Source organism: Olea europaea, chromosome 15, assembly GCF_002742605.1.
Source record: "Olea europaea var. sylvestris chromosome 15, O_europaea_v1, whole genome shotgun sequence".
NCBI classification, from domain to species: Eukaryota; Viridiplantae; Streptophyta; class Magnoliopsida; order Lamiales; family Oleaceae; genus Olea; species Olea europaea.
Window position 1 is genome coordinate 22203605 of NC_036251.1, and position 24906 is coordinate 22228510.

Consider the following 24906-nt stretch of genomic DNA (forward strand, 5'->3'; position numbering starts at 1 on the left):
TGGCGGGTGGGTGGATTACACTTGATTTTTAATAAAAATCGGATCCAACTATTGACGAAAAGGCCCGACCAAGCATGGTGGGAGCACTTCCTCTTCTTTATCGGATAAAACGCTCGCAAGAGAAGTTTCGAGCAAAATAGCTTACTAGATCTGCTTTTCCCCAATCAAGTTTTCACCACCGTTGAACTTTCCTGTGGGCTTCAAAGGTGAGGGTAACAGTCTATGATCGTGCAACAATGATCTCACGATAGGGCTATTTGTGTCAAAGAGAGAAAGGAAGTGATAAGGATTGTTGGTGGTCGACAACGTATTTGAAAGAAAAGACACTTTAATCCTTTTTGAAGGGTTAGGGTGGATTACACTTGATTTTTGATAAAAAAAAATTATTAATACTTTATTTTTGAAATTAAAATTTATTTTGTACGAATTGGGTTAATTTTCACATTAAGCTAACTAATTAAAAATTTAGCGAAAATATTGGTCAAATTAATATATGAAAATGAAGTTATTTTTTGTAAAAAATATTAAGCTCCTATTTGGTGGGATCAACATCATATTTTTAGTAGATTAATGGAAGTTGATGAAATGTGATGAAAAAATTATGGATCTCACAAAATATTGGGTTAAAATTACTTATTGACTTTAGTTTAATTAAAGTTTGATTATAATTCCTATTGAATGGAGGCTAAACTAATTTTTCAAGCCCCATCCTCTTCTTGAACAATTGTGAACCTAAGTCCTTGCTAAAGCCTTTGTTTGGCCTCCATTATTTCAAAAATATATTTTTTTCCTCGTATTTTTAACCGCACATTTTTCAATAAAATTAATATAACACATAAATTCTAATTTTTTCTTATTTTTTAACAACACATTCTTTAAAAAAAAAATTACTATTTCAAAATATATTCTCTTCAAAATTTGTTTTCTAATTTTTAATCCCAAACTACTATAAGGACAAATTTCATCTTAATAAATGGAAAAGTTCCTAAACTTTTTATTTTTTAGCAGATTTTACTCTAATCTTCATTCTGTGCTAGCGGAGGAGGTTCCTAATCTTTTATAAATATGCACCTAAGATTCATCTGGATAGAACCTATTCAAAACACCGTCAGTTGATCGGAAATATTAAAGAATCGACATCCAATAAAACCGTCCAAATAGGTATTAACATCCTATAAAACCATTGCGTAGCAGATAGTTTAAGAAATTTTCCCTGTCAACTGATGGTATTTTGGATGGTTCCGTTCAGATGGACCTCAGGTATATATTTATGAAAGATTAGGGACCTTTGTTGGCATAAAATAAAGGTTAAGATAAAGTCTGCAAAAAAAAAATATTAGGGACTGCTGCTGCAATTTTCCCTTAATAAATTGTAAGCCGACTGCCGACCTTTGGCTGTGGCAAACAATTCAGAACTATCACTTCACAACTACACTGCAAACTCTAAAGTTCATATTTTCTTTCATCAATCCAGCAAGCTACTCCTATAATCTATATAGAGTTATACACACAATCGCTCCAGTACTACCCGATAAAAATGGAAATTCAACAAAGGGAAACAACTCTCACCGACCAAGAACACCATATCAACACCAATATGAACATCAACAATAGTTATATGGCTCCATGGAACTCGGAGACCAATTGGGCCATTGCTTACGGCTGTCTTGAATCGTCTGTTACCGTTGAATCTTTCGATTACCCGATTACTGACTCGGACCAACAAGATCCGACCCGGAAATCTCCTCTTGTTCTCGAGCTCCCCGCACCCGATTCCGGTCCTTGTGATATAAAGAGTAAGCGAAAATCTTGTTTCTGAGTTTTTACTTAATTATTATTATTATTATTTTTTTGTTGGGTTTTGATAGGTTTTCTTAGGCATTTAGCATGAGGGTTTGATCATGTCGAAGTGTGTCCATTAAAATTAAAATTTTCTAATTTTATATATGCCAAATTTTAATTCAGTTTTGCTGAAGAAATATGTACATACTTCAGTACCCGGAAAAAAAAAATATGTATATTGAAGAGTGAAAAAAAAATCTTCTAATCTAGAAGTAGAACAAATAATGATAGAGCACGGGACTGACCAAAATTTGTTGTATGGACTATAGTAGTATCAAATTTATTTTTTTGGTTTTTGATGATGTATATATTTATAAGTTTTTAGCGTCTTTCTGTTAATCTGCAGTTTGATTTGTCAAAGCTATAATTCTGTATTGACAATAGCTTAAAGTTGTGTGCATACTGTACGAATTCACTTTGTACTTCAGGAAAATGAAGGCATTTTATTAGGATATTGAGTTAGGGAAGGGCGAGAGGGTTAATACAATTGAAGGCATTTTACGAATTCACTTTGTAGTTCAGGAAAATGAAGGCATTTTATTAGGATATTGAGCGAGGGGAGGGCGAGAGGGTTAATGCAATTGCTAAAGGGCTGAAAGTGAAAATATCTATGATCATGCTGTACTGTGTATCTGATCTACGTCCTAATTGCTTTCTGTGTCTGTTTGTGTGCAGCAAAGTTTCACCCTCTAGATTTATATTGTACGAGAATCTTGACCTTTGTTTAGAGTTTGAATTGTAATTAGTAACTAATTCAGTTGCAACTTATGCCTAGAACAACGGAGTATCCTACCATTAGTATTTGACACCAAAACAAACTCATATGTTGCTTTAACATCGGATGACTTGATTTAAAGATCCCAATTTTTTCTGCTTACTGGTTTCTTTTTCATATGCTGTAAAGGACACCAACATATTAAATTAATTCATGGTTTGACTTGGCTGTTGGAGCTGTTATGTGTTTTATGAGTTATTCTTGACGTATGGCTAACTATGTCCCTGTTTGGCCCCATTTCTTAAAACTCATTTTTCCCTAAAATCATTTTCAACCTCACGTTTCATGGGACTCAATATTTTTATCGAATTTTCAACCGCACATTTCATTAATTTTTGTCAAAATTTACTAAAAATATGATATTTTTATACTTAACAAACAGGGGCCATATGTGAGCTATGTACTTTTATCTTTGAATGCATTAAAAGAATAAAATGAGAATTATTGACAGTATAATAGGGAAGGGCTTATTTTAATGAGCACTGACGTGGGTTATCATTAAGAAATAAGGCTTTAAGAAGAGAGTTTAATCCACGAAAATATCAAATATATTGCTAAAATTTTGCTCCCATACTTATGAAGTAGTTACTAATAAGGCTGAACAACGAAATCATCAAATCGTCAAACCAAATCGAAATATCTCTTTGAAACCGTTGGTTTGGATCCATGTGAATTTGTCAACGTGTTGGTTTCGAACAGAACCAAACCGTTTCAAAGTGGTTTGTTTAGGTTTCAATTTTTGCAAATCATATCAAATTGCCAAACCATTTATAAAAGAATATGTAAAATAAATTAATTTAAATTTTATCCCAACTCAATCAAAGCTAAACACATCCCAGTTTTAAATTGACACCCAATTAAACTCAAGTTAGACAATTATCTATTTCAATGAATTAATTAAATAATACTCAAATACCCGTCAATCATCACAATTGTGAATTTGAAACCCTCAAATTGACTGAAGTGCTGAACGATTGCTATTGAACCATATTTATTGGCCGCCCATCACGAGATTAGATAATTTTATCTAGATTTTAATTCAAACTCACACCATTTACTTTGATTCTACTAATAATTTTCTCAAATTCAGCCTAAATTTCCAAGTCAATTTACTCAATATATGTTTTTGCTCCATTTTTCCAAAACTCATTTATTCTAAAACTCATTTTCAACCACACATTCTCTCATAAAATAATTTTACTTGAAAATTCAAAATTATTCTTATTTTTTAGTCATACATTCTCCCAAAAAATCCATATTCCAAAATCTATTTTCCCCAAAAATAGGGATCAAGCAGGACCCCAAAATTTCTTATTTTTTGCTATATTTTATTGATAATTATGTTGTTTTGTTCTGATTTATACCGGACCTCCTTAAAGTTTTAGCTGGACAATATGTTTATTTATTTACGTATTAATTTCCTTGTCAAGTCACCCAATTTTTTATTTATATTTTAACTTAGTTGGTAGGTTTTACCATTAATTGTTAGAATGACTTGGTAAATTACTTAAATGGTCGTTGTGAAGGTTTGATCAATGTGCATTTCAACATATTACTTAGGTAGTAAATATGTACAAGTTTGTCTTTCAAATTGCCAAATGTGTTAACTATTCAAGTTTCCATAATTGTTTTTGAGTTTGCATTTCCTATTATTGATTGGATTCTTGATTCTTTTAGGAGTTCATTGAGTACAAATATGGTTGAGGCAATGATTTGCCCTAACAATTAGTTGCATAGTAATAATAAACTTATATTGATTCATTAATATTTGGATAAGTTAGAAACATTAGATGATTCATAGAAAGTTGTAGAAGGTATCATTGTATTTTATCTTTCTATTCATTTTCTTTTAACAATTGCTTTATATATATCAATTATAATTAATAAATGAATTTGATATATTCTTATCTTTGTGCAGAGATTGAATCATGTATCATAATTGTAGATATTGTGTCAGTTAGTATCAACTAAGATATTAGAACTAAAATATTTCTATCATATTGTTGCATTGTAAAGATTAGAAGTGTATAACTTTAGTTTGTAATATTTATAATTTAACTATTTATATTTATCGTGAATTGTAGATTAATATTTATGAGCTAACTTGTTCAATATATTCTATTTTTTTTGTAAGTTAAACCGTGGTTTAAAATCGAATCAAACCGAAGAAAGTGGTTTGGCTTGGTTTGAAAGAATTTCAAACCACTTTAAAAGGTTTGGTTTAAAAATTTGTCACAAATCGTCCAAACTAAATCGTGTTCATCCCTAGTTACTACTTGAGTGCAAATAGTTATTGGGAGGATCCAAATATCTAAAACAATTATCTAATCATTCCCTTGAATTTGATATAATTTCCTTAGGTTGACTAGAACTTTATACACTGGGAAATAAAATTTTTTTTTTTTTTTTTTTTGCACAAATGGAATGTGAGATTCTTTCCTTTCTAAATCCTTAAACTCCATACTTTTTATCTCTTATTTTTCCATATCTAGATCATTCTAGACTAATGCTTTCCCCTCACTTTCAGCAGCACACTTTCTGAACTATGCAGATATAGACTCCATACTTCTATTGCATATTTAAAGAGTCTTTTAATACTAATATCCATGATTGCACAAATCTAGGCATAATCTCCTATATATATATATATATATATATATAGGAGATTATGCCTAGATTTGTGCAATCATGGATATTAGTATTAAAAGACTCTTTAAATATGCAATAGAAGTATGGAGTCTATATCTGCATAGTTCAGAAAGTGTGCTGCTGAAAGTGAGGGGAAAGCATTAGTCTAGAATGATCTAGATATGGAAAAATAAGAGATAAAAAGTATGGAGTTTAAGGATTTAGAAAGGAAAGAATCTCACATTCCATTTGTGCATTGATGAACAGTACTTGTCGATAGCAACTTTTGAGATGTTGAAGTTTGCTGTCTATGATCTAGGAAAGGATTATTCTATAAGTGTTGACTTTTGTTGATTTAAAGAATGAATTGCCTTTCAAGAAGGATGAATTATGTAGTAGTGGTTGTGGTAGAAGAAGCCTCACAAAAGGTAAGGAGAATCATCTTAATTCTTACCTTTGGTAAGAAGATATCATCATATCATTGCTAAACTTTTAAAATGATCGGCATTATCCAAAATAAGGAGAGTACATATGTAGATTTATCGGACTTACGACGACCATATGACCAGGACTCTAAATAGGAAGCTTATGTAATTAAATCCAAGACTTCCTATCCTCATAAAGAATGCATTTATTAACTAATCTGAGACTCACAGATTATCGATGCTATCCATGTGAAACTAGTATAAAGAGAAAATCAACTAATATGAGGCTCATCAATATGACTAAAATACTTTCATTCCTAAAACTTGAAGAGGCTAATAAATGAGAAATCACGCTTTTTAACCTTTCTTTAAGAAAATTTTGTCATTTTACATGGACACTTTCACTTCAAGCAAAAGTCGTTTCCTTGAGATGGACCCACTCTAGTTTGTTTTAGACGTCTGAAGTCTGTTATGATTCAGTCAGTTAATTCCAGTTGCATCAGATGTGCTACCATTCTTTTGGCTTTGATCATAGCTCTTTCTAAATCATGTGCACTTTCTTTTATCTTCCTTCTTATCTAGGATATATGAGTTGTATTCAAAGTAAATCACACAACACTCTCTTAGAACTTTCTGCATTCTCAAACTGACTACAAATATCTGTGTTCCTGTAGTATGTTTTAGGCAAAAGCATGACATAGGTCAAGTTTATGTTCGAAGTACTGCTCGTGTGTATGAGATATACTATGCAAATTCTCCACAGAGTAGCAATGAGTACCTTTGTACTGTTCGCTGTGGTGTTGCTGAAAGAAATGAAATGTTTCTCCAAACAACTGGCTCTGAAGACATCACGAAGGAGCATAAGGTGGGTTTCATAGGAGAACTAACTGAGGAATTAACAGATGGAGGGAGTATTGTCACTAGTGAAGACGATTGGATAAACATTAAAGCCCCGGAGGATGGGAGAAGTTCTTCCTCAAACAAAACCCATATCAACAGTGGGAAAAATGATTTTTCTTCAATCAAGACTACCAATACAAACAGAAGAAAAAAGGTTCAGGTATAGTGTTCCAGTCCATGCTTATTTATAACCTCTTAATTCGTGATTCTTGCTTTTGCAATTTTCTTGTTGCATAAATGTGTCGTACAGTTCGAAGTAGTACCTCATTTTAACTTACTTATTTCTATAAAAGATGCAAATGGTAAAAATATCTTATCTCTATATAGAAAACAAAAGAGTGTCTTTCTACTTCATTTAAAAGGGAAAAAAAATGTTATTTAAGGATAATAACACCTACTTTTTCATTTTCTGAATAAAATTGCCAAGGAAAGAAAGATCATAAACACTTAAGTGAAAATTCATAGAAGTTGATCCTTCAACATAAATTCAAACTAATGATACCCATCATTTATAAGATTGTTCTAATTGATTTCCTGTCATGTAGCAATCACCTCCCCTTTTATTGGTCTAGAACGGTGTTATTGCTCACTTCATTGTCGGAGGGATGCTCTTGAAGGGAGTTAAGGTCATTTTGTAAAGTTTACATCATCATTCTGCTTATATGTTCTATAATCTTCTTAAAACAAATGGTATACTAATTGACATGTATGTTCTGGAACTTTGATAATCTTTTCATTATTCTTTTAAAGGTACAACAACAGCTTTTTGCTTTCCCACCAAATGAAAATGAGAGACTATCTCCTTGTACTTCTTGCTTCATTTGTAAAGAATCAATTAATGGACAACAATAACGATTGGGAGTTGGGACATCACATATCATTTTCAATTTTGCTTGGTGGTTTCATGGTGGAAAGTCTAAAAGGTCAATTGATGGGGAATGAAAGATATTCTTAGTTGATAGGAATATAGCTAGAGTTTGATTTAGATAAATATTTATGAGTTACGATTATCTAGAATTTTATTATTTTGAGTAGCTGTTACTTATTAGAAGTTCCCTTAGATTTGACTCCTTTGCGCTATGAAAAGGAACCTAGAATTTCATTATTTGGCTGACTATACTATTCATGATTGAATATTGAAATCTTCTTTCTCAATCTATATCCATTTCTCTCTCTCTCTCTTCTCTCCCTGATCTCTTTGTGTGTTATGTTCCACATCATCAATTCTGTATGAAAAATAAGGTTACATTGATGATAATGTCCGGTATTCTGATCTTTATACTCAGGATATCTACGAGGCGACTGCACAAATCTGCGATGCAGATCCTTGCACAGTGCTCACAATTCGCTTGCTATCTCTTCAGGATAAAGATTGTGTATATATTGATGAAATTTATGTATATGCGGACCCTGTTGAGTCAATTGATGCAGGAAATCAGGCTATGCAGCAAGGAAGCTCAAACGGAGGTTCCCTAGTGGCCATGCTCGTCCCTGCGCTTATGCAATTGTCCAAATCAGGTAACAGACATGTACTAGACACACATGCGTCTGGTGAAGTGCAGAAGGATGGTAAAATTGAATCTGGGTTGCCAAAAATAGATGCAACTGAGATTGCTAATAGGAAGAACCATATTAAAGAATCGGCAGTTAATCGGCAGTATGAGAGGTTGCAGAAAGGTGATGAGAGTGCATCTGAGGCAGCTAACTTCCAGCCATCCACATTGGCTCGTGTTCAGCCAGAAGACATGCAAGACTTGCCACAGGAACGTCTTGAAAGAGCTTTGGAACAGCTTATTTCTCGAGTAAGTAAAGTAGAAGATGTATGCTTGAGGTTTGAAGAAAAAATACTTAAGCCCATTGAGAGTATGGAGGCAAGGCTTCAAAAGGTAGAGCAGCAACTGGAAATATTTGCTAAAAACTCTCAGAAATCTGGAATGTCACATTGTGGGAGAATATCTGCTCCTTCAGTCTCATGCAGTCAATCCAACTCCAGCTCATTCCACAATGAGGGAAGTAATTATCAGCCTTGTGAGCAATCAGGATTGGAAAAGGAGTTTTCTTTTAGTAACATATCCAACTTATCCCATAATGCACCCAATTCACTGAATGCTCCATATTCTCATCCAAGTCTTGTGGTTAGTGCTCCTGAGTTTTTGTGCGATGGGTACGAAGAAGACAATGATGATTTGGAACAATTGAAGGATTCTCCTTGTGTAAAATCTAAGCAAACTTCAATTAATGCAGCTTTAGCTGCAGCACTTACTGGGTTCTTGTCTGCTGCTACAACTCATTCTTCAGAACACATTGAAACGACTTCTGGATTTACTAGAGTGGGTGAGAAAAACCAACATTCACAACATGCTGTATCTCTTCAATTTAATGAAAACGACTCCTCCACTGTGGAAAATGGCTGCGAAGAGTCTTCGCATTATACCCAAACTTTTGCAGTTGCAGCCCCTGATTTTACTGAAAAGGAAATCGGTGATGAAGAGCAATTAAACAACACCCAGTCTCCTTCAGATTTAGCTTCTGTAATTAGAGATGACAAGAATTGCTATTGTAGTGAGATAGCTTCTCCAAACGTTCAACGTGAAAACCCTGCAGCTACTGCAAACTCATGGTATTTTACTGGAAATAAGAGCCTGCATGATTTGGGGTCAACTTCTAGTGCTGCATGTGCTGGGAAAAGTAGGACATATCTTGATAATGGACACTTAAGTGAAATATCTGAATCAAGTGCACAAGACAGTTCTCTTAAAGAAGATACTCGTTGCAGTTCTATGGGTAACAGTATCGATTCTGTACTTGATCAAGCTGAAGACTTGGCAAATGACAGTTGCCAGATTATTGGCGAAACTAAACTAAGAGAACCCAGCAGTGTCTTCGTTGACGATGTCGGTAAGTACATTACTTCAGAGCAGGATTCAGGACATGAGTCTGGGAATACATCTGATACACTACAAGAAAATGCTGAATGCACCAAGTATGTAGCTGTAGAAGGGTGCTGTAAAGATAACTTGACTGGAAATTGTGAATCTTCACGTGCTTCTTTGTTGGATTTTGATATTCCTATTCTAGAAGTGAAATTCGATTTTAATGATTACACCAGTCTTACGGCCCCCCTTGAAGTTCTTTTAGATGGAGCAGCAGAATCAAATGTTGAGGCTCCTTTCATTCAGGATACTGGTGATGTAGTTTTGAGTGCTGAGGAAAAAAACATTGTCATGGATGATAGTGAACCAACAGCCATTGGAACAAGTGACCATCTTTTGGTGGATGTGGGAATTTCCTCTATGGATGTGCCTTCGAACATGGAGGATGGATTGTGTAACCTCTCTGGTCCCAGCAACCCGGAAATGCCCGTCTCTCTCATCTGAGTGTACCCCTTCCTGAAATAGAAAATGTACATATCTATAACTATATGAAGCTACACACCATCTTGCCCTATTCTGTGATCATCGGTTTGTATCTGAGAGCGGCATAATGTGGGTACATTGCTTGTTTCTCATTATTAATATGTGAAACCTAACGGTGCACGTTCATTAATGGCATCGTTCATTTTCACTTCCACACACAGCTACTGAAGAGGGGTTTATTTCTAGCTCCTCTCTAGCTTTCGTTGCTAGTTTTTCTTATTTAAGAATCTGCATTTTCATTTACTACATCTAGTTTCTATATTTTTAATGGTTAGCCTCAATAATTGGATTTCATTCTCCTCTAATTTTCATTTAGTATTTACTCATTTCTTGTTTTTTCTGACATGTGAACTTCTTCACATCTCCGTTGGCCTTTAGCTTTGCTTCCTCCTGCTGTTGTCTTCCATACAGTTATGTGATAGTGCCTTAATGGCATATTTGGTAAGTTTGTGTGGGCAACCATGGACAATATTAAGGAAGTAAAACAATTTGATTGTTCAGTTGTTTTCGTTACTATGTACCAAACATGCTGTAAACGTGTGCATAAGGTGAGTGCATTGGGAAGATGAAGGCAATGTTACCTTTGTTCCCCTTCTTGGTGTATGTGACTGGTGTGAGAGGGGTAGGCCCCCATTTGACACCCCTTAAATCAGATCTCTCTCTTTTTTTTCTACAAATTTATTTTCAATCACATATTCACACAAAAAAATATTTTGCACGTAAACTTGAAATTACTACATTTTAACAATATATTTTTAAAAAAATCACTATTTCAAAACTTATTTTAATGGATGTCAAACAAGGATGTTTGGTCGTCGATGAACTTAATTTCGGTAATGCTAGTCTTGTGTTTAAGAAAATTTTTAAGAACGCTGTTAAGTAGCTGCTGTTTTTATTTGAGACTTGAACTGTATTGAGATTTTATTGTTATATGGCTGAGGACTCATTGTAGGTGGAAAAATGCTTTCTTGGTGATTGATGATGGGAAAACTCCTTTCAGGGTTTGGTCCATGACAGGAGAAGGCGCAAAGAACAATCAGAAGGAAATTACAAGAATGAACCCACTCATCAGAATCCCACACAAAAAATACTATAAATTTATAGACAAATCTCTTATTGGCCCTTTGAATATCATAGGCAATTGGTCCACACCCAAGGACATTCCAATTTTTGTACTGGCCTGTCATGTTCCTCTATATAATGCTGCTCTGAAAATGGTTAGGAGTCACTAAAAATAGGAGCACAAACCAAGTGCACCACACGGGATAGAAAATTCTATACGTTAATATGGTAAGATCACCCAGTCTATCGATTACGTGTGATTATTTGTGTCATAATTAAATTTTTACTCTATTCTTCCTCACTTTTTTACGAACTACCACTCAAATGACGATACGTGTCATCAAGTAATATATTGCATATTACTAGATACCTATTTATATATCAAGTGAATAAAATTTGTAGAAAGCTAATTTTACTGGCAGAAATTCATTATAAAAATATAATTATGTGATTCTAGAACCTACATTACTATCAAGGCAAGTTGAATCAAAGAATATGGTGTTGTTTTACGAAGTTTTTGATAAAAAAATTTAGCAAATTTTGTTAAAAGTCGATGAAATGAGTACTTGAAATATTGATAAAAGTTGTGGATCTCATAAAATGGATGGTTAAAATGAAGTTTAATCAATTGAAAAATTTATTAAAATTTTATCAAAAACACTTTAATTTCTTGCAAAATTACCTCATGAACATAAAGATTCTTGATATAGTTGGGCGCCAATATATTCAACAATGCGTTTTACGTTAGAAATAAAAACAAATTCCAAGGTGAAACTTAAGCATGAACCTGCTTATGTTTCGTACTTTTAAACACTTAAATTACACAAATTTTATTCACTTCATACATGAATAGATCTTGTATAATTTGTAATGAATTAACTCAATGATTTTCATTTTTTTTGAATTTTGGTTTAATTTTATTAACTTAAATGAGTCAATTTAATTTCTGGATAAAAATAAAAGAGAAACTAAAAAATAAATTTGGTTAAGAGAGAGAGAGAGAGAGAGAGTAAAAAGTAATTGCATGTTTGAGCCTCATTCTCTAAAAAATTATTTTTTCCCCAAACTCATTTTTAACCACATTTTTCTAATAAATTATTTTGTACGTAAATCAAATTCTTCTTCTATTCTTTACCACATATTCTCTTAAAAAAAATCATTATTGCAAAATTTATTCTCCCAAAAGGGACTCCAAACAGTAATACTTGGACATGGGTCATCATTTAATTGGGTGGTTTACATTCTATGGAACTTTTTCTTTAGGAAAGTGTTACATGTAAATAATTGTTTACATAAATTTTGCATGATTAAAACAATTAATTTTATTTTTTATTTTTTGGTATAGTAGAGACTTCTTCATTTTGTAAATTCAAAAAATTGAAAGGTTGTTCTTCGTTCTAACTCCAGAATCTAATTTATATTCCAACAATTTTATAGTCTTAAGTCATAATCTCGCGTAACCTTGACATATTTGCGCTTATTCGATTGAGGCTATTGGAGGGCAAGGGGGGCATGGGAAATTATGCATTACTTAAATTGATAAAAATAGATTCATAAAGATCATGTTATGATTATTCAATGGGTGATTAGGATATGGGAATCTTTGAAGTAGCCCACTTGATGAGTGCAAAGAGAGGGGCCAAATGTTTGGTAACATTTGCAGTTTTGCTGTCCCTTTCTTTCTGATTTAAATGGAACTACATGATTCACACAAGGATGCATTTATATCAATACAAATATGAGTGAGTTTTTATATATATTTAAGATTCAACCATGCTATTTGTACAGTTTCTTTGACAAATGCGTTGAATAAATATTAATACAAATATGAGTGAGTTTATATATATATATATATATATAAGATTCAACCATACTACTTGTAAAGTTTCCTTGACAAATTCTTTGACAGAGGCCGAGATGACAGCTTTTGTGAAAACATTTCTATACAGAAAGCTTAATTCTCTACGATTTTTGGGAGGTCACACTTGTAGTAGACTCAGACACCAACAATTGGTTCACTTCCCAACTTTGTCTGGGTGCAACCCTGTCATGTACTGGTACATATTCCTACAAAATATCCAATCAAAATAAAGAAAAAAACAGTAAATCATTTCTTTTAAGTGCCTCTCTTATTGGTCATCCTCCAATAATTCAGTTCCAACCCCATCAAACCTATGGGCATGTTTCAAAATAATATTTTTATGTTGGAAAATAAGTACTTGTTTTTAAGGTAAGCCAAACACTAATAATTGTAATCAAACCTCCAATTTCTTGATCAACTCTTCTGCTGAGTCTGCTACAACAACTATCTGTCTTGCTGAATCTTCTATGAAACCTTCCTCCACTCCTTTGTCAAACAATGCAAGTAAGCTATTATAGTAGCCACACACATTCAACAATCCAACCTGTTCAAAGAAAACTTTCAAAATTTCGAACCATAAGCTATATAAGAAAAGAATGAGTGAAGAAAAATTTACTGGTTTTTCATGAATTCCGAATTGAGACCAAGCTATTATTTCTAATAATTCTTCCATGGTTCCATAGCCACCTAAATTAAAAAACAAATAAATGTTAAAATGGAAGTGAAATTGTGTTTGCATGAAGAAGAATTAATACCAGGAAGGGCAATGAAAGCATCAGCATTTTTTGCCATTTCTGACTTTCTTTGATGCATATCTTCCACTACTTTTAGATCTCCTATAGTTTCTCCTGATATCTGCAACAAATTCATTTCTATCATAGATTAATTCTATTTATTGGGAAGCTAAAAACACATTTATTGATTGTGTAAGAAAATTTTTAATAGAAAGAATAGAATAGTACCTCGTGTGACAGGAGGGCTTTAGGAATTATTCTATAACCAAACATCAAAACAAGAAGAATTTTTTTTGACAATCCTATATGAAAATTTGTAAGTGGACAAGAAACAAGATTATATATGTATTGATGATCACTTGGCAGGAATCATACCCGAGAACATGTCGACCGCCATCAAAGACAGTTTTCGATACTAACCCCATCAATCCTACACTACCTCCACCATACACTAGATCAATCTTTCTGTCAACCTTGACATGGATTAAAAAAATTCTTAATTAATCATATTTAGATATCTCGATGTTCAAATCAATCACAAGACGGGTAATATATAAATGTTATTTACCAGTTGTTTTCCAATCTGAAGGGCTGCATCACTGAATGATGATTTGTAACCTGTTCTACTACCACAGAAAACACAAATTCTCTTAAATTTTCTCATCTTTTCTTCCATTGTAGATGTTCCTTCTTCTCCTTCCATTCTGTCAGGGACTTAGGAAGATTATGTAGGTGAGGAGAGAGAGGTTCTGAGTCTGTGTATGGAAAAAGCAGAAGCAAAAACCCACAGACAGACACACTCCTTGAGGCTTTTAAAAAAAAAAAAAAAAAAAAAAAAAAAACCCAAACACTACCTTTTGTCAGCTAAAACAAGTAATTGATCAGTGTTGGAAAAGAACACAACATGGATCAAGAGAGCCCATTTCCACATCTCCTATTATTGTCTACACAACCATATTGTTTAAATTATAATTATGAAGACAGTTTCTTGAAATCTATAGAAGAAAGCACCACATCAAAGAGAGAGAGAGAGAGAGAGAGAGAGAGAGAGAGAGGTTCTTTATCAGACTGATCTGAGTTAGATAGATTTGTCGTCTACATATGTCTCTGTTATTTAAGAAAAACGTTCAAATTAATGAAATAGACAAAGACTATGGGTTCATTGACTGAGTAAAACAGTATTATATTGCATGCACGCGCACAAACTATTATTTGTTGTTCATCGTTTCCTCTTTTTAATTTTTTAAATAAAATCTTGGAGCATGTTGTGTGGTTGAGATTGGAGAATACGAAAGTAGTGGTGGGGATGGTTGTAATTTCTTGTCACCAGTGCATGTCTGATCTCCAAAGTCAATAATTTGTTTGGTAAGATGGAATTTACTCGAAGAGTCTAAAACGCAATCGAGAAGACTATTATTAGTTACTCTAAGACAGCAAAAACATACATGACACATTTTATAAGGTGAATTATATAATAAATGAATAGTAATAGAATCTTATTGTAGTGTTAGTTATTTCTAATCCTCATACCAAAAATAATCTTACAGCACGGTTCAATGTTTTAGGAGAAGTAACTTGAGTAATCAACATCATTAATGACTTCTTTTGAACTACACAGACATAATTATGTTTCATTCTTGTCGACTTGACAACATGATTACTGTTAAATAATTTTAAGATTAATCCTACACGTCTTTGTAAGAAAGGAAGAACTTAAGCGCAGGACAAGATAAAGCACTAATATGACATAAGAAGTTTTAGCTTTTTCGCATCTTTACTATACTAATAAGGTGATTTGTTGAAGACGATTCAACTCAATGCATGAGAAAAAGAAATAAATTCTTCCATTGGAAACAGGAATAAATGAGGTAGTCATATGTTCCACTGCGACAGGCATGCTTGTACTTGAATGGATTGGAGTCCTAATGCATCTGCAATAAATTTCTAATGTTTCTCCAGCTCAGTTATAGTGTAATTCTCTCTGTCTATTGCTTTGAAAGGCTTGAAGATAACGTTTGGTTCACAGTATAAAAGATAATTGAATTGTACAACAATACAAAACAATAATGGATTGATGGTCCATTTCTTTGCGGTCAATGGTTAGGAAAAAATTCATAAGAAAGAGTTTAAGTATCACACATTTCAAAAATAAGAAAGAATAGATTTTTATTAAAATTTATTTATGATTTAATTAATTTATTAATTACATGTGTTTAGATCACAGATCTATACAATTTGATTGCAAATTAACGATTTAATTAGTCACTTATTATTTTTTTGTTACAAATCGAAATTTTAGTTCACAATTTGTTCATCGATCACAAATCAAAAAAATTTATAAGTCACTGTTTATATATTGGTGACAAATCACAAATATTATAAGTCACAACTTATTATAGTCACAAATTAACAATTTTTTAGATCACACTTTATTTCTTGTTCACAATTTATATTTTTTATTGGTCAAAGATTAACCAATTTAATAGTTACAGTCAACCAAATAATTTGTGATCACCAACATTTGTGACCACTACCTCACCATTGTCATCAACCATAACGCCACCAAAATTATCGTGCGCCAGAACCACCATCGCCACACCCACAACATCACAGTAACACCACCGCCACCACCATACCCAAAGCATCACAGAACCACCACCACTACACCCACAGTATCACAGAACCACCATCATCACACTCACTGCATCACAGAACTCATCGTACCATTGCCACAACCACAGTATCACAGTAGCACCACCGCCACAACCACAGCATCACGGTAGCACCACCGCCATTGCCACACCCACACCCACACCCGCAACATCACAGAACCACCACCACACCCATAGCATCACAGAACTCATCACATCGCCGCCACAACCATTACATCACAAAATTACCATTGCCACACCTCCGTCGCACCATAGCACCACCACCGCGCACAGTACAGTACCACCACCGAACACAACACCACACCACTCACCCAATCGCACCCACAACAGCTTATCACACCACCACTGTAGTGCTCATCCACCAACAGCCCTCACTCCACCATACCACAAACACAACCCTCACAAGAAAAGTCCCCAAATCCACCGCTGGCACTATCAACTATCACGGACCTCAACCCCCACCTAAAAAGTCCAATATCCACCGTCGACACTATCAAAAATCATTGGCCTCCACAACAATCAACACAAGAAAATAGATGAAATAGAGAAAATTTCGAGCAGAGGAAGTGGCGATGGTTCTACTTGCGAGAAGAAAGACACACCAATGGCAAAGAGAGAGACAGGAGATGGGGCGGCGAAGAGAGAAATAGGAGATCCACCGTCGAAACTATCAACAATTGGCGATGTTGCGATGAAGAGAGAGATAAGGAGATGGCGGTGGAGGTGGAGGTGGAGGTGAGATATAAAGAGAGAAAATGAAAGGGATGAATGAAGATAAATTTAGGGTTTGATAGAATGAATATGTATATTTAATTTTGTAGTATAATTATTAATATTTAAAATATATTAATTAATTAATAAAAAATCTAATTTTTGAAATAGTAAACTAAATTTATGATTTATGAAATGGGATATCTAAATCTATTAGTTTGTGTAATTTCAACTAATGGTTATCTTAGTAAGTTTTTGGGCCTTGCATGAAAAGGATTATATGGCAGTCTTTATGATCGCTTGGAAAGTTTGGAACTAAAGTGCATATAAAATTATCCTAAGCTTTACATTTTAAATACGAATTTCAAGATAAGGTGTTTTTATTTTCTCTTCAATAACCAGGTATAAATATTAATTAAAAAAATTTATGTATCATTTATCTCTCTACTGTCTCTCGATTTTCTCACACTCTCCACAACAAATAGGTTGCATCTCTCTACTCTCTATAGCTCCCAGCCTCCATCTTCTCTCGACAGCTGTCTTCTCCCGGTCGTCGTCGTCGTCGTCTCTCTCTCTCTCTCTCTCTCTCTGTAATAGGTATAGTCTTTTTCTCGAAGAGGCATTTGATGGCAACAAGCCTCTAGAGATTTTGGTTGTATGATGCTGATGCAACGATCATTAATGCACTTGTGAATACCTAAAGTGGTATCATGATCGGCATTGCTAACGGCGTCTCTGCAACCTATTCGCCTACTACAAATGGATCTCAAACCGAGTTAAAAAATGGTCAATACAAGAGTTAATCGGCTTCTAAACCTATGTTAAAAACATTGGATCTGAACTTGTGTTTAAAAACACTGAGTCTAAACTCGTTTTAGATCTACAATTGATGATTTAGGTAGTGTACCATGCTTCCGGGTCTAGTTGTGAGCATCTGGGTGTAATTGTAATGTAGGGAAAGGTACAGCAGATGGTAAATACCAGTATATAGATCTACGTGTAGAGATGCAGGTGGTGATGGTACGGAGGATGTTGTGGTGGTGGTGGATTTTGGATTTGAGGTGGAAGTGGCGACGTTTATGGTAGTACCAAATGATGAAGGAGTGGTGGTGGTGGATTTTAGATTTGAGGTGAGAGTGGTAGCGTTTTGGGTGGTGTTGACGGTGGTGGAGTGGTGGTGGTGCGGTGGATGTTGTAGTGGTGGATTTTGTATTTGAGGTGGAAGTAGACTTTTAGGTGGTGCTAACGACGGTGGAGTGGTGGTAGGGTGAAATGAAGAGCTTGTGAATAAATAATTAGGTAATAAAATGGGTAATTGTGACTAATAAAATGGATAACTTTGTAACCAATAAATAATGAGACATGTTTGATTTGTGACCCATAATTTGTGTCTTTATAAAAGATGGCAATGGGTCAAGCTTATGGCTTGTTCTTCTAGGGCTTGGCCCTTGAGCTCGTGGCTGTGGGTACAAGCTCGAGGGCCGAATAAGCTTAGCTCAAGAGCTCATCGATTTTCTTGTTTTTTAATTTTTTTTTTTTTAAAACCCTCTTCCATTATTCAGGCTTGGAATTGGCTATTTAAATTTTGAATAGTCAGAATTAAAAATTGTACATGAACAATTTGTTACGTGTGCAATTTTTTTAAAAAAATTAAAAATAATATTATGAGTTTATTAATATTATTAAATTAAGTATCACTTACTTGACAACACGTAATTTCGGCATACTTATTTTGCGGTCGAAAATAAGTGTCTTACCAATTATTCACGCATATTAATAATTCCAAAATACTTCTTTCAGTCAGTTTTTAACTTCGGATAGAACGATGTTACTTGCACTAAAAGTAGACTCTAAAGCTATAATGCTAACTAGAGGTGTTAGTAGATCTTTTGCAATCGTGGATACCACTGGCCATCGTCGTTCATACTACCGCTAGAAGTCAATTAGTTCTTTTAAACTTTTTCTAGTTGATGCATAACTATGCATATGATGATTAAAGCAATCAATTAATTTAGTAGGCACGGGATATGAACTGGCATTTGATGTCTAATTATATGTGATAGATCATACTAGAAGAACCTGTTTCATCATATCTTTACACGTAATGCCTTCAAATAAATTCCATATTTCAACTTAGTATTCTTCAATATTAATGAGAGAAGTAGGTGCACATGGTGTTCGACTAATATTTGCACCCATTCATTATGCATGAAACTCATACATTTCGTATAAAATTTGTTCTAAATTTCAATAATTAATAGGTATGTTAAAAGTTAAAGCTTTTGAAATTTGATCAATTACGTATTTAGCACTTGATAAATTGCATCGGGGGGTCTATGATACATAACAAAGGAAATAACATATGCAAGTTTTACTAATATTTTCTAAATTTTAATTCCATAGAAAATATAATTTCACTAAATTCGGGTCATTTTTGTTTTATTAAAAGCCACTGCAATAATATAAAGACGTTCAAGCACCATGCAACTAGTAAGATAATACATGATAAGTGTATTTCATACGCTTATTCGAAGCCTAAAATAGCAATGTTTAATAGTTTTTTTTTTTTTGACAAAATATATCCTAAAATAGCGATGTTAAATAGGTAAAGTTCAACAGTTGAACAAGAAATTGAAAGAAACAAAAGAAAAATCCAGAGAAAATAGTGAAATTCAAAATATGGAAACCAAGTTGCAAATAATTCATAGATGAGACCGACGATGAAATGAAGATTGAAGATGCCAAGGAAAGTTATACGGTGAGAAGATAAATGAACAAGATTACAACGAAAAATAGCTTAAATGAAGCAAAATCAAAGCTTGAGGACTAAAGTGCAAATAATGAAAAGTTGTGTCATACCTTACAATGAAGATTCGAGAGTGTTAGGGGTCAATTGGATGAGGAAAGAAGTCAAATGGATAAAATATAGTCAAAGCATTATCACATATTACCTTTCAGAGGAAAAAGTTATGCTTTATATTTTTAGTCTTTGTTTGAAACCCAATTTTGCTATAGCAAACGTTCGAATTGGAAAATTTCTATTTCAATGAAAATTGTAGGCCTTTAAGTTAGCTTTCCAAGCACTTTGAATCACTTTAATCGAATATCGAGATAGATATATAACCAAATTACTGAAAGCTATTTGACAGAAAGAAAATTGAATTATGCAGTCGCATAGTTCAAAATCCTATGCAGTTGCATCCTATTATGCAGAGACAAACTTGAAGTTCAACAAGTGAACTATGCGATAGCATCGAAATGTAACCACATAGTACAAGATTTTAGTTGAATATCAGGTTTCCTTATACGATTAAAACTAACTTGGTAAAGTTTTGGGCGACATCTTTGACCTAGATACGAGCCATATAAATATCAGAACATTCCATATGCATGGAGAGTCTTTTCTATGCAACAAACAACTCACAAACTTGAGAAAAATGTATTGGAGAAGAGAAGAAATTTCATCTTTGTGAGAGATTTCAACTAAGGAATTGCAAGAAAACTATTGAACATAATTCATACCAAGAAGATTGCACAAAGATTGGAAGGAAATTTCAAGAGATATCAAGATTTCATCGAATTCATTCAAGAATTCTAGATTTTTCACAAATTATTTAAAATCCAGGTGATATTTATTAACTTTAGAATATTAATTTCGTTATACTTGGCTAGATGTTAATATTGCTAGGATGAGATGAATACTTGTTATGAGATTTTTGTAATTAATTAATTATTTTGATATATAATATGTTTATTTTCTTGGATGTTTATTATTGTTTTCACCGACTTCTCAATTAATTAGCTACTAATTGAGATGATTTGGAGACATAGTAAGTTTTCAGCTAAAAATAATAAATATTGTAATGTTCAATAGATGATAGAGATATGCATTTATGCTTTACATGATTTTTATAGGTGTTCTAGATCATTTCATGTATTTATCATGTTCGTATCTTTCATCGAGATATATGAAAGTCACATGAGGGAAATAGATTTGATGACTATCGAGAGAGATTTTCAATTGAATTAGGAACATTGACTAACAAGAATAGCTACACACTATCATCTTAAATTGTTGTGCTAAAAATGGATTAGCAAAGGGATTCTACATCTTAGCAATACATCTCATGAATATGATAAAAACTTTGCTTTACTTTCATCGTAGTTGATAAATTAGACTTTGATTTTCTACAACTCTATATTGCTATGCAATTAAGGATATTAATTGCTATAACTCGATCAAACACATAATCCTTGTAGGTTCGACTCTAAGCACTACTATATTATTTGCTCACGATCTCGAAATCAAACGATGAGTAAACTCCAGATAAAAGATTTGTAGAGTTATAAAAGGTTGTCATTTTTTTCATAAATTTTAAAAACTAACATACAATAAGATTCATTTAAAATAGGTCATCATCGTCTCTAATATGCATATTGTTATAAAATTCAATTATTAACTGTTCATATTTTTTGCAATTATCTCAATAATGAGTAAGTCAAATTCCATCTATGTTCTAAATCACTAACAAATGTTCTCGTATCCGTCTCACTTCAAATTCAGCATAAAATTCCTCGAGGGCTCGTTTTCTACTAGGTTAAATCGCGATACATATTAGTACATCCTTAATTCTTTGAATTACATTCTAATATGTTCCAAACTATCTTGCACAATTAAATTAAAATTATGACATACAAAACGAATATTAAATAAATGATCACCGAAATTAGGTCATAGTCCCCTACACAACTTATCAACAATTAGTTTATTAACACTAGTGTTGTTAAATATAAAAGAACGAATTTTACTCTTGTAATGCTTATAATATATATATTGTTAACATTGTGTATGAACTCAATTATTCTAAAAGCATTAATTTTTTATACATACACAAAGTGGATTTATATAGTGTAAATTTGCAACTATATAACCTCTTTTATTAATCATTTTCCATAAATTAGAATTTAAAGATACAACACTATTATATTTTTGCAAATCAATAATTAATTGTTTCTTTGTATTAATAAAATATTCTATTGTATCAAAACAAAGAGTGTTTCTACTTTACCCAACATACCTCAATTGAAGATGTTCTTTCATGTAGAAGACGAAATGTTGGTTGTTTGCTATTGCTAGACGCAACTCAGCATCGACAATGAACTTTGCCATTTTTGTTCGAGCTTTCTTTTAATCCAAATGCTCAGTGTAGTAGATGCAAAATCGACGATTGGACTACCAAATTGCAGTTACATTTGAGTGTCACCAACAAGCCCATCTTTGGTCGCACATTTATTGTAGTGAGGTTGAAGTGGGTGGTACTACCATACCAATCGTGTTTGACAGTATTTACATACTGTTTTACACTCTGCGACTCTATCGACCATACTACCCGTTGAAATAAATTTAAAATGATCCCAACAATTTGTCGATTTTTTCCCTTTAGCTTCCTCTTGCATTGAGAATATCTAGCCTCGCTTGTTCCGTTTTAGAAATATCAATGTCATCAAAATCAATCGGATTACTATTTTAGTGAGCATCCAAATCTGAAATATTTTCCGGAATGTGCACATCGTTGAGATCGGCAAATTTATTGTGAAATTGATAGATGATTTGCTTTCGATACCGAACAAGTTCTCAACAAATGATTGTGGATTCATTTGTGATAAATTGATAATATAAGAACTTAAATGCAGATTGATTAATGAAATGACGAATGAATACGTAGAAATTTTTGATAATTGTAAGAATGAAAATAGTAATGAATTGGTGTATAAAATATTATGTAAAGAATATGTATTGTAATTTTATAGTAACTTAATAAATAAATAGCATGGATGAAAGTAAAATTGTAAATTTGTAGTGATATTGAAATTGAAGGTAGAATCTAGTAGGTTGTAACACGTGAAAATTAGTAAGAATTGTAGTTGGTGTGTGAAAATTGTGAAATGGGTTGGCGTATTTATAGAATTAAAAAAAAAAGGAAAAAATTAAAAGGGCCAAACGACTACTTTTAATACTTCAATGACTGTTGACAGCAATGGTCACTGAACTATCTACAATGATCAAAACAATCACTTTAAATGGCGAAGTTCGTGGCTCGTCGAGCCTGCTCATTGGCGAGCATACGAGTTGCTTACCCACGAGGCGAGCATGCCTGCTCGGCTAGTGCTCATCCAAGTAGCCCACAAGCTAAACAGTAGAGTCGACGAGCCACTCGGATCGTTTGCCACCCTTAGTCTTTGTGGCTATGAACTCAAGTAATTTGTGATTAATATGTGATTGTGATCAAAATTTGAGTGTTATTGTGACCTTGATTTGTTTAATTAATTAATAAATTACAAAAAATTTTATTTGACCATCTAATTTTTGAAACTTTTTCACAAGTTTCTTATTTTTTAAGGTATATTTTGAAACCATTGTAGTTATGTATTTTTCAACAATTAAATTTCATATGACCTTGTCAAAGTCATTATATATAATAATTGGTGGGCTTAATGCTCAAGGTTAGATTCAAAATCAATAGTAAATTTAGAGTGTGCCAATGATTGTCCATCGCATAGCTCTAACCAGTCTAAATCTTGATCTTTGTCTTCATGAACATAACCAAACGCATTTCTCAAGTAATCTTGGATCGAAGAAATACAAGAGGATTTGCTTGAAAAGTGTCGGAATCAACCTGTATTCTTACAGTGCAATGGAACGAATGTTGTCCTTATATTTGTCTGTATTCGGTCCGTAATTGGGTTTGTCACTCTCTGAGAAGTATCCAAGTAACCTCTTAATTGATTTTATTACTTAACGATGAAAACGTGCAGGAACTTTGATAGCACAATCACCAAACGCAATTGGCTGCTAATATTGATTTGGTGTCTTCTAAAGTAATTTAAATTTTCTTGCTTCACTCGTACCTTTCCTGAGTCATGGAAAGTGTGTATTTTTATCCTCACAATTTTTTCCTCCTTCATGTTCCCTTCGGCAAGTTATTTTTCAGGGAACAATTTAAAAATGCATTAAAAAGGTTCATCGATTCCAAACATACTTTTAAGTCTTTTTTATTCTCTAAATACTATTTTAATTTTAATTTTTCGACAATAAATTTTGTAACGCGGTGTGTTACATTTTGTTGAATTATGCTATAAATATTTTTACCACATATCTTCATCGTTGCGATCATGACCACGACCACTTATAGCATTTGGTGTTGCACCACCATCGTGAGCCTCACCACTATTCATTGTTATACCATCATTAAAAAAATATTTTTTTCACGTCTTCCTAAATTCAAACGCATGACCTTTGCCCTATTAGAGACTTAAGTTGAATCATGGTGCCAATTGAGCACAAAAGTCACAAAAATAAAAAATAAAAAAAATCAATTAAATAGACTGGAGCTGATGGAAGGATAAAAGGTAAGTGTTTCCATTGTAGCCAGAAAAGACACTGGAAGAAAGATTGTCCACAGTCTTGAATTAAGAAGTCTAGAGATTCTGGGTTTTCTTGAATGCTGAGGTTTGACGTATCTTGACTTGTAGATCCCGTAGCTAGAACCGACATTGAGATTTTGGATGCCCTGTGTGAGATTTTAAAATTGTGCCCCCATCAAGTAACTAAAACATATATTAAAAAAAAAATTCAATAATATTATTTCATTTCAAAAATATGACATTTAAATTTTTTTATTTTTTTAATTTTACATACATGAACAAAAAACATATATAAAGCTCAAAAGCATCTCTCAAACTTCATCAAAATTCATGACATCAACAAAGAACCATCCAAACCACTAGCCCCTTCGTACAATTCCATATAAGCAACCTTTAAAAAAAAATAAAAAAAATAAATAAATAAATAAATATATATATATATATATATATATATA

The 24906-nt window shown here is 33.0% G+C and overlaps 2 protein-coding genes across 2 annotated transcripts; one reads left to right on the forward strand and one right to left on the reverse strand.

Annotated features, from left to right (window-relative positions):
* The first annotated feature begins 1397 nt into the window (after positions 1–1397).
* Positions 1398–10280, forward strand: LOC111410489. Its single transcript, XM_023040842.1, has 3 exons — positions 1398–1796; positions 6345–6730; positions 7857–10280. Exons 1-3 carry the CDS (start codon positions 1538–1540, stop codon positions 9945–9947), a joined length of 2736 nt encoding a protein of 911 aa, XP_022896610.1. The 5' UTR covers positions 1398–1537; the 3' UTR covers positions 9948–10280.
* Positions 10281–12851: 2571 nt separating this feature from the next.
* Positions 12852–14749, reverse strand: LOC111410492 (probable cytokinin riboside 5'-monophosphate phosphoribohydrolase LOGL10). Its single transcript, XM_023040843.1, has 8 exons — positions 14498–14749; positions 14212–14347; positions 14019–14116; positions 13872–13902; positions 13665–13764; positions 13526–13596; positions 13310–13453; positions 12852–13115 (listed from the first exon to the last, which is right to left on the reverse strand). Exons 1-8 carry the CDS (start codon positions 14572–14574, stop codon positions 13011–13013), a joined length of 762 nt encoding a protein of 253 aa, XP_022896611.1. The 5' UTR covers positions 14575–14749; the 3' UTR covers positions 12852–13010.
* Positions 14750–24906: the final 10157 nt, after the last annotated feature.

Coding starts and splice junctions, on each gene's coding strand:
- LOC111410489 (XM_023040842.1), top strand. CDS start 1,538: ATGGAAATTCAACAAAGGGAAACAACTCTCACCGACCAAGAACACCAT. Junction 1,797..6,344: donor CGGTCCTTGTGATATAAAGA/GTAAGCGAAAAT, acceptor GTGTTCCTGTAG/TATGTTTTAGGCAAAAGCAT. Junction 6,731..7,856: donor ACAGAAGAAAAAAGGTTCAG/GTATAGTGTTCC, acceptor CTTTATACTCAG/GATATCTACGAGGCGACTGC.
- LOC111410492 (XM_023040843.1), bottom strand. CDS start 14,574: ATGTGGAAATGGGCTCTCTTGATCCATGTTGTGTTCTTTTCCAACACT. Junction 14,117..14,211: donor TTCAGATTGGAAAACAACTG/GTAAATAACATT, acceptor ATCCATGTCAAG/GTTGACAGAAAGATTGATCT. Junction 13,116..13,309: donor AGTTGATCAAGAAATTGGAG/GTTTGATTACAA, acceptor GATATTTTGTAG/GAATATGTACCAGTACATGA.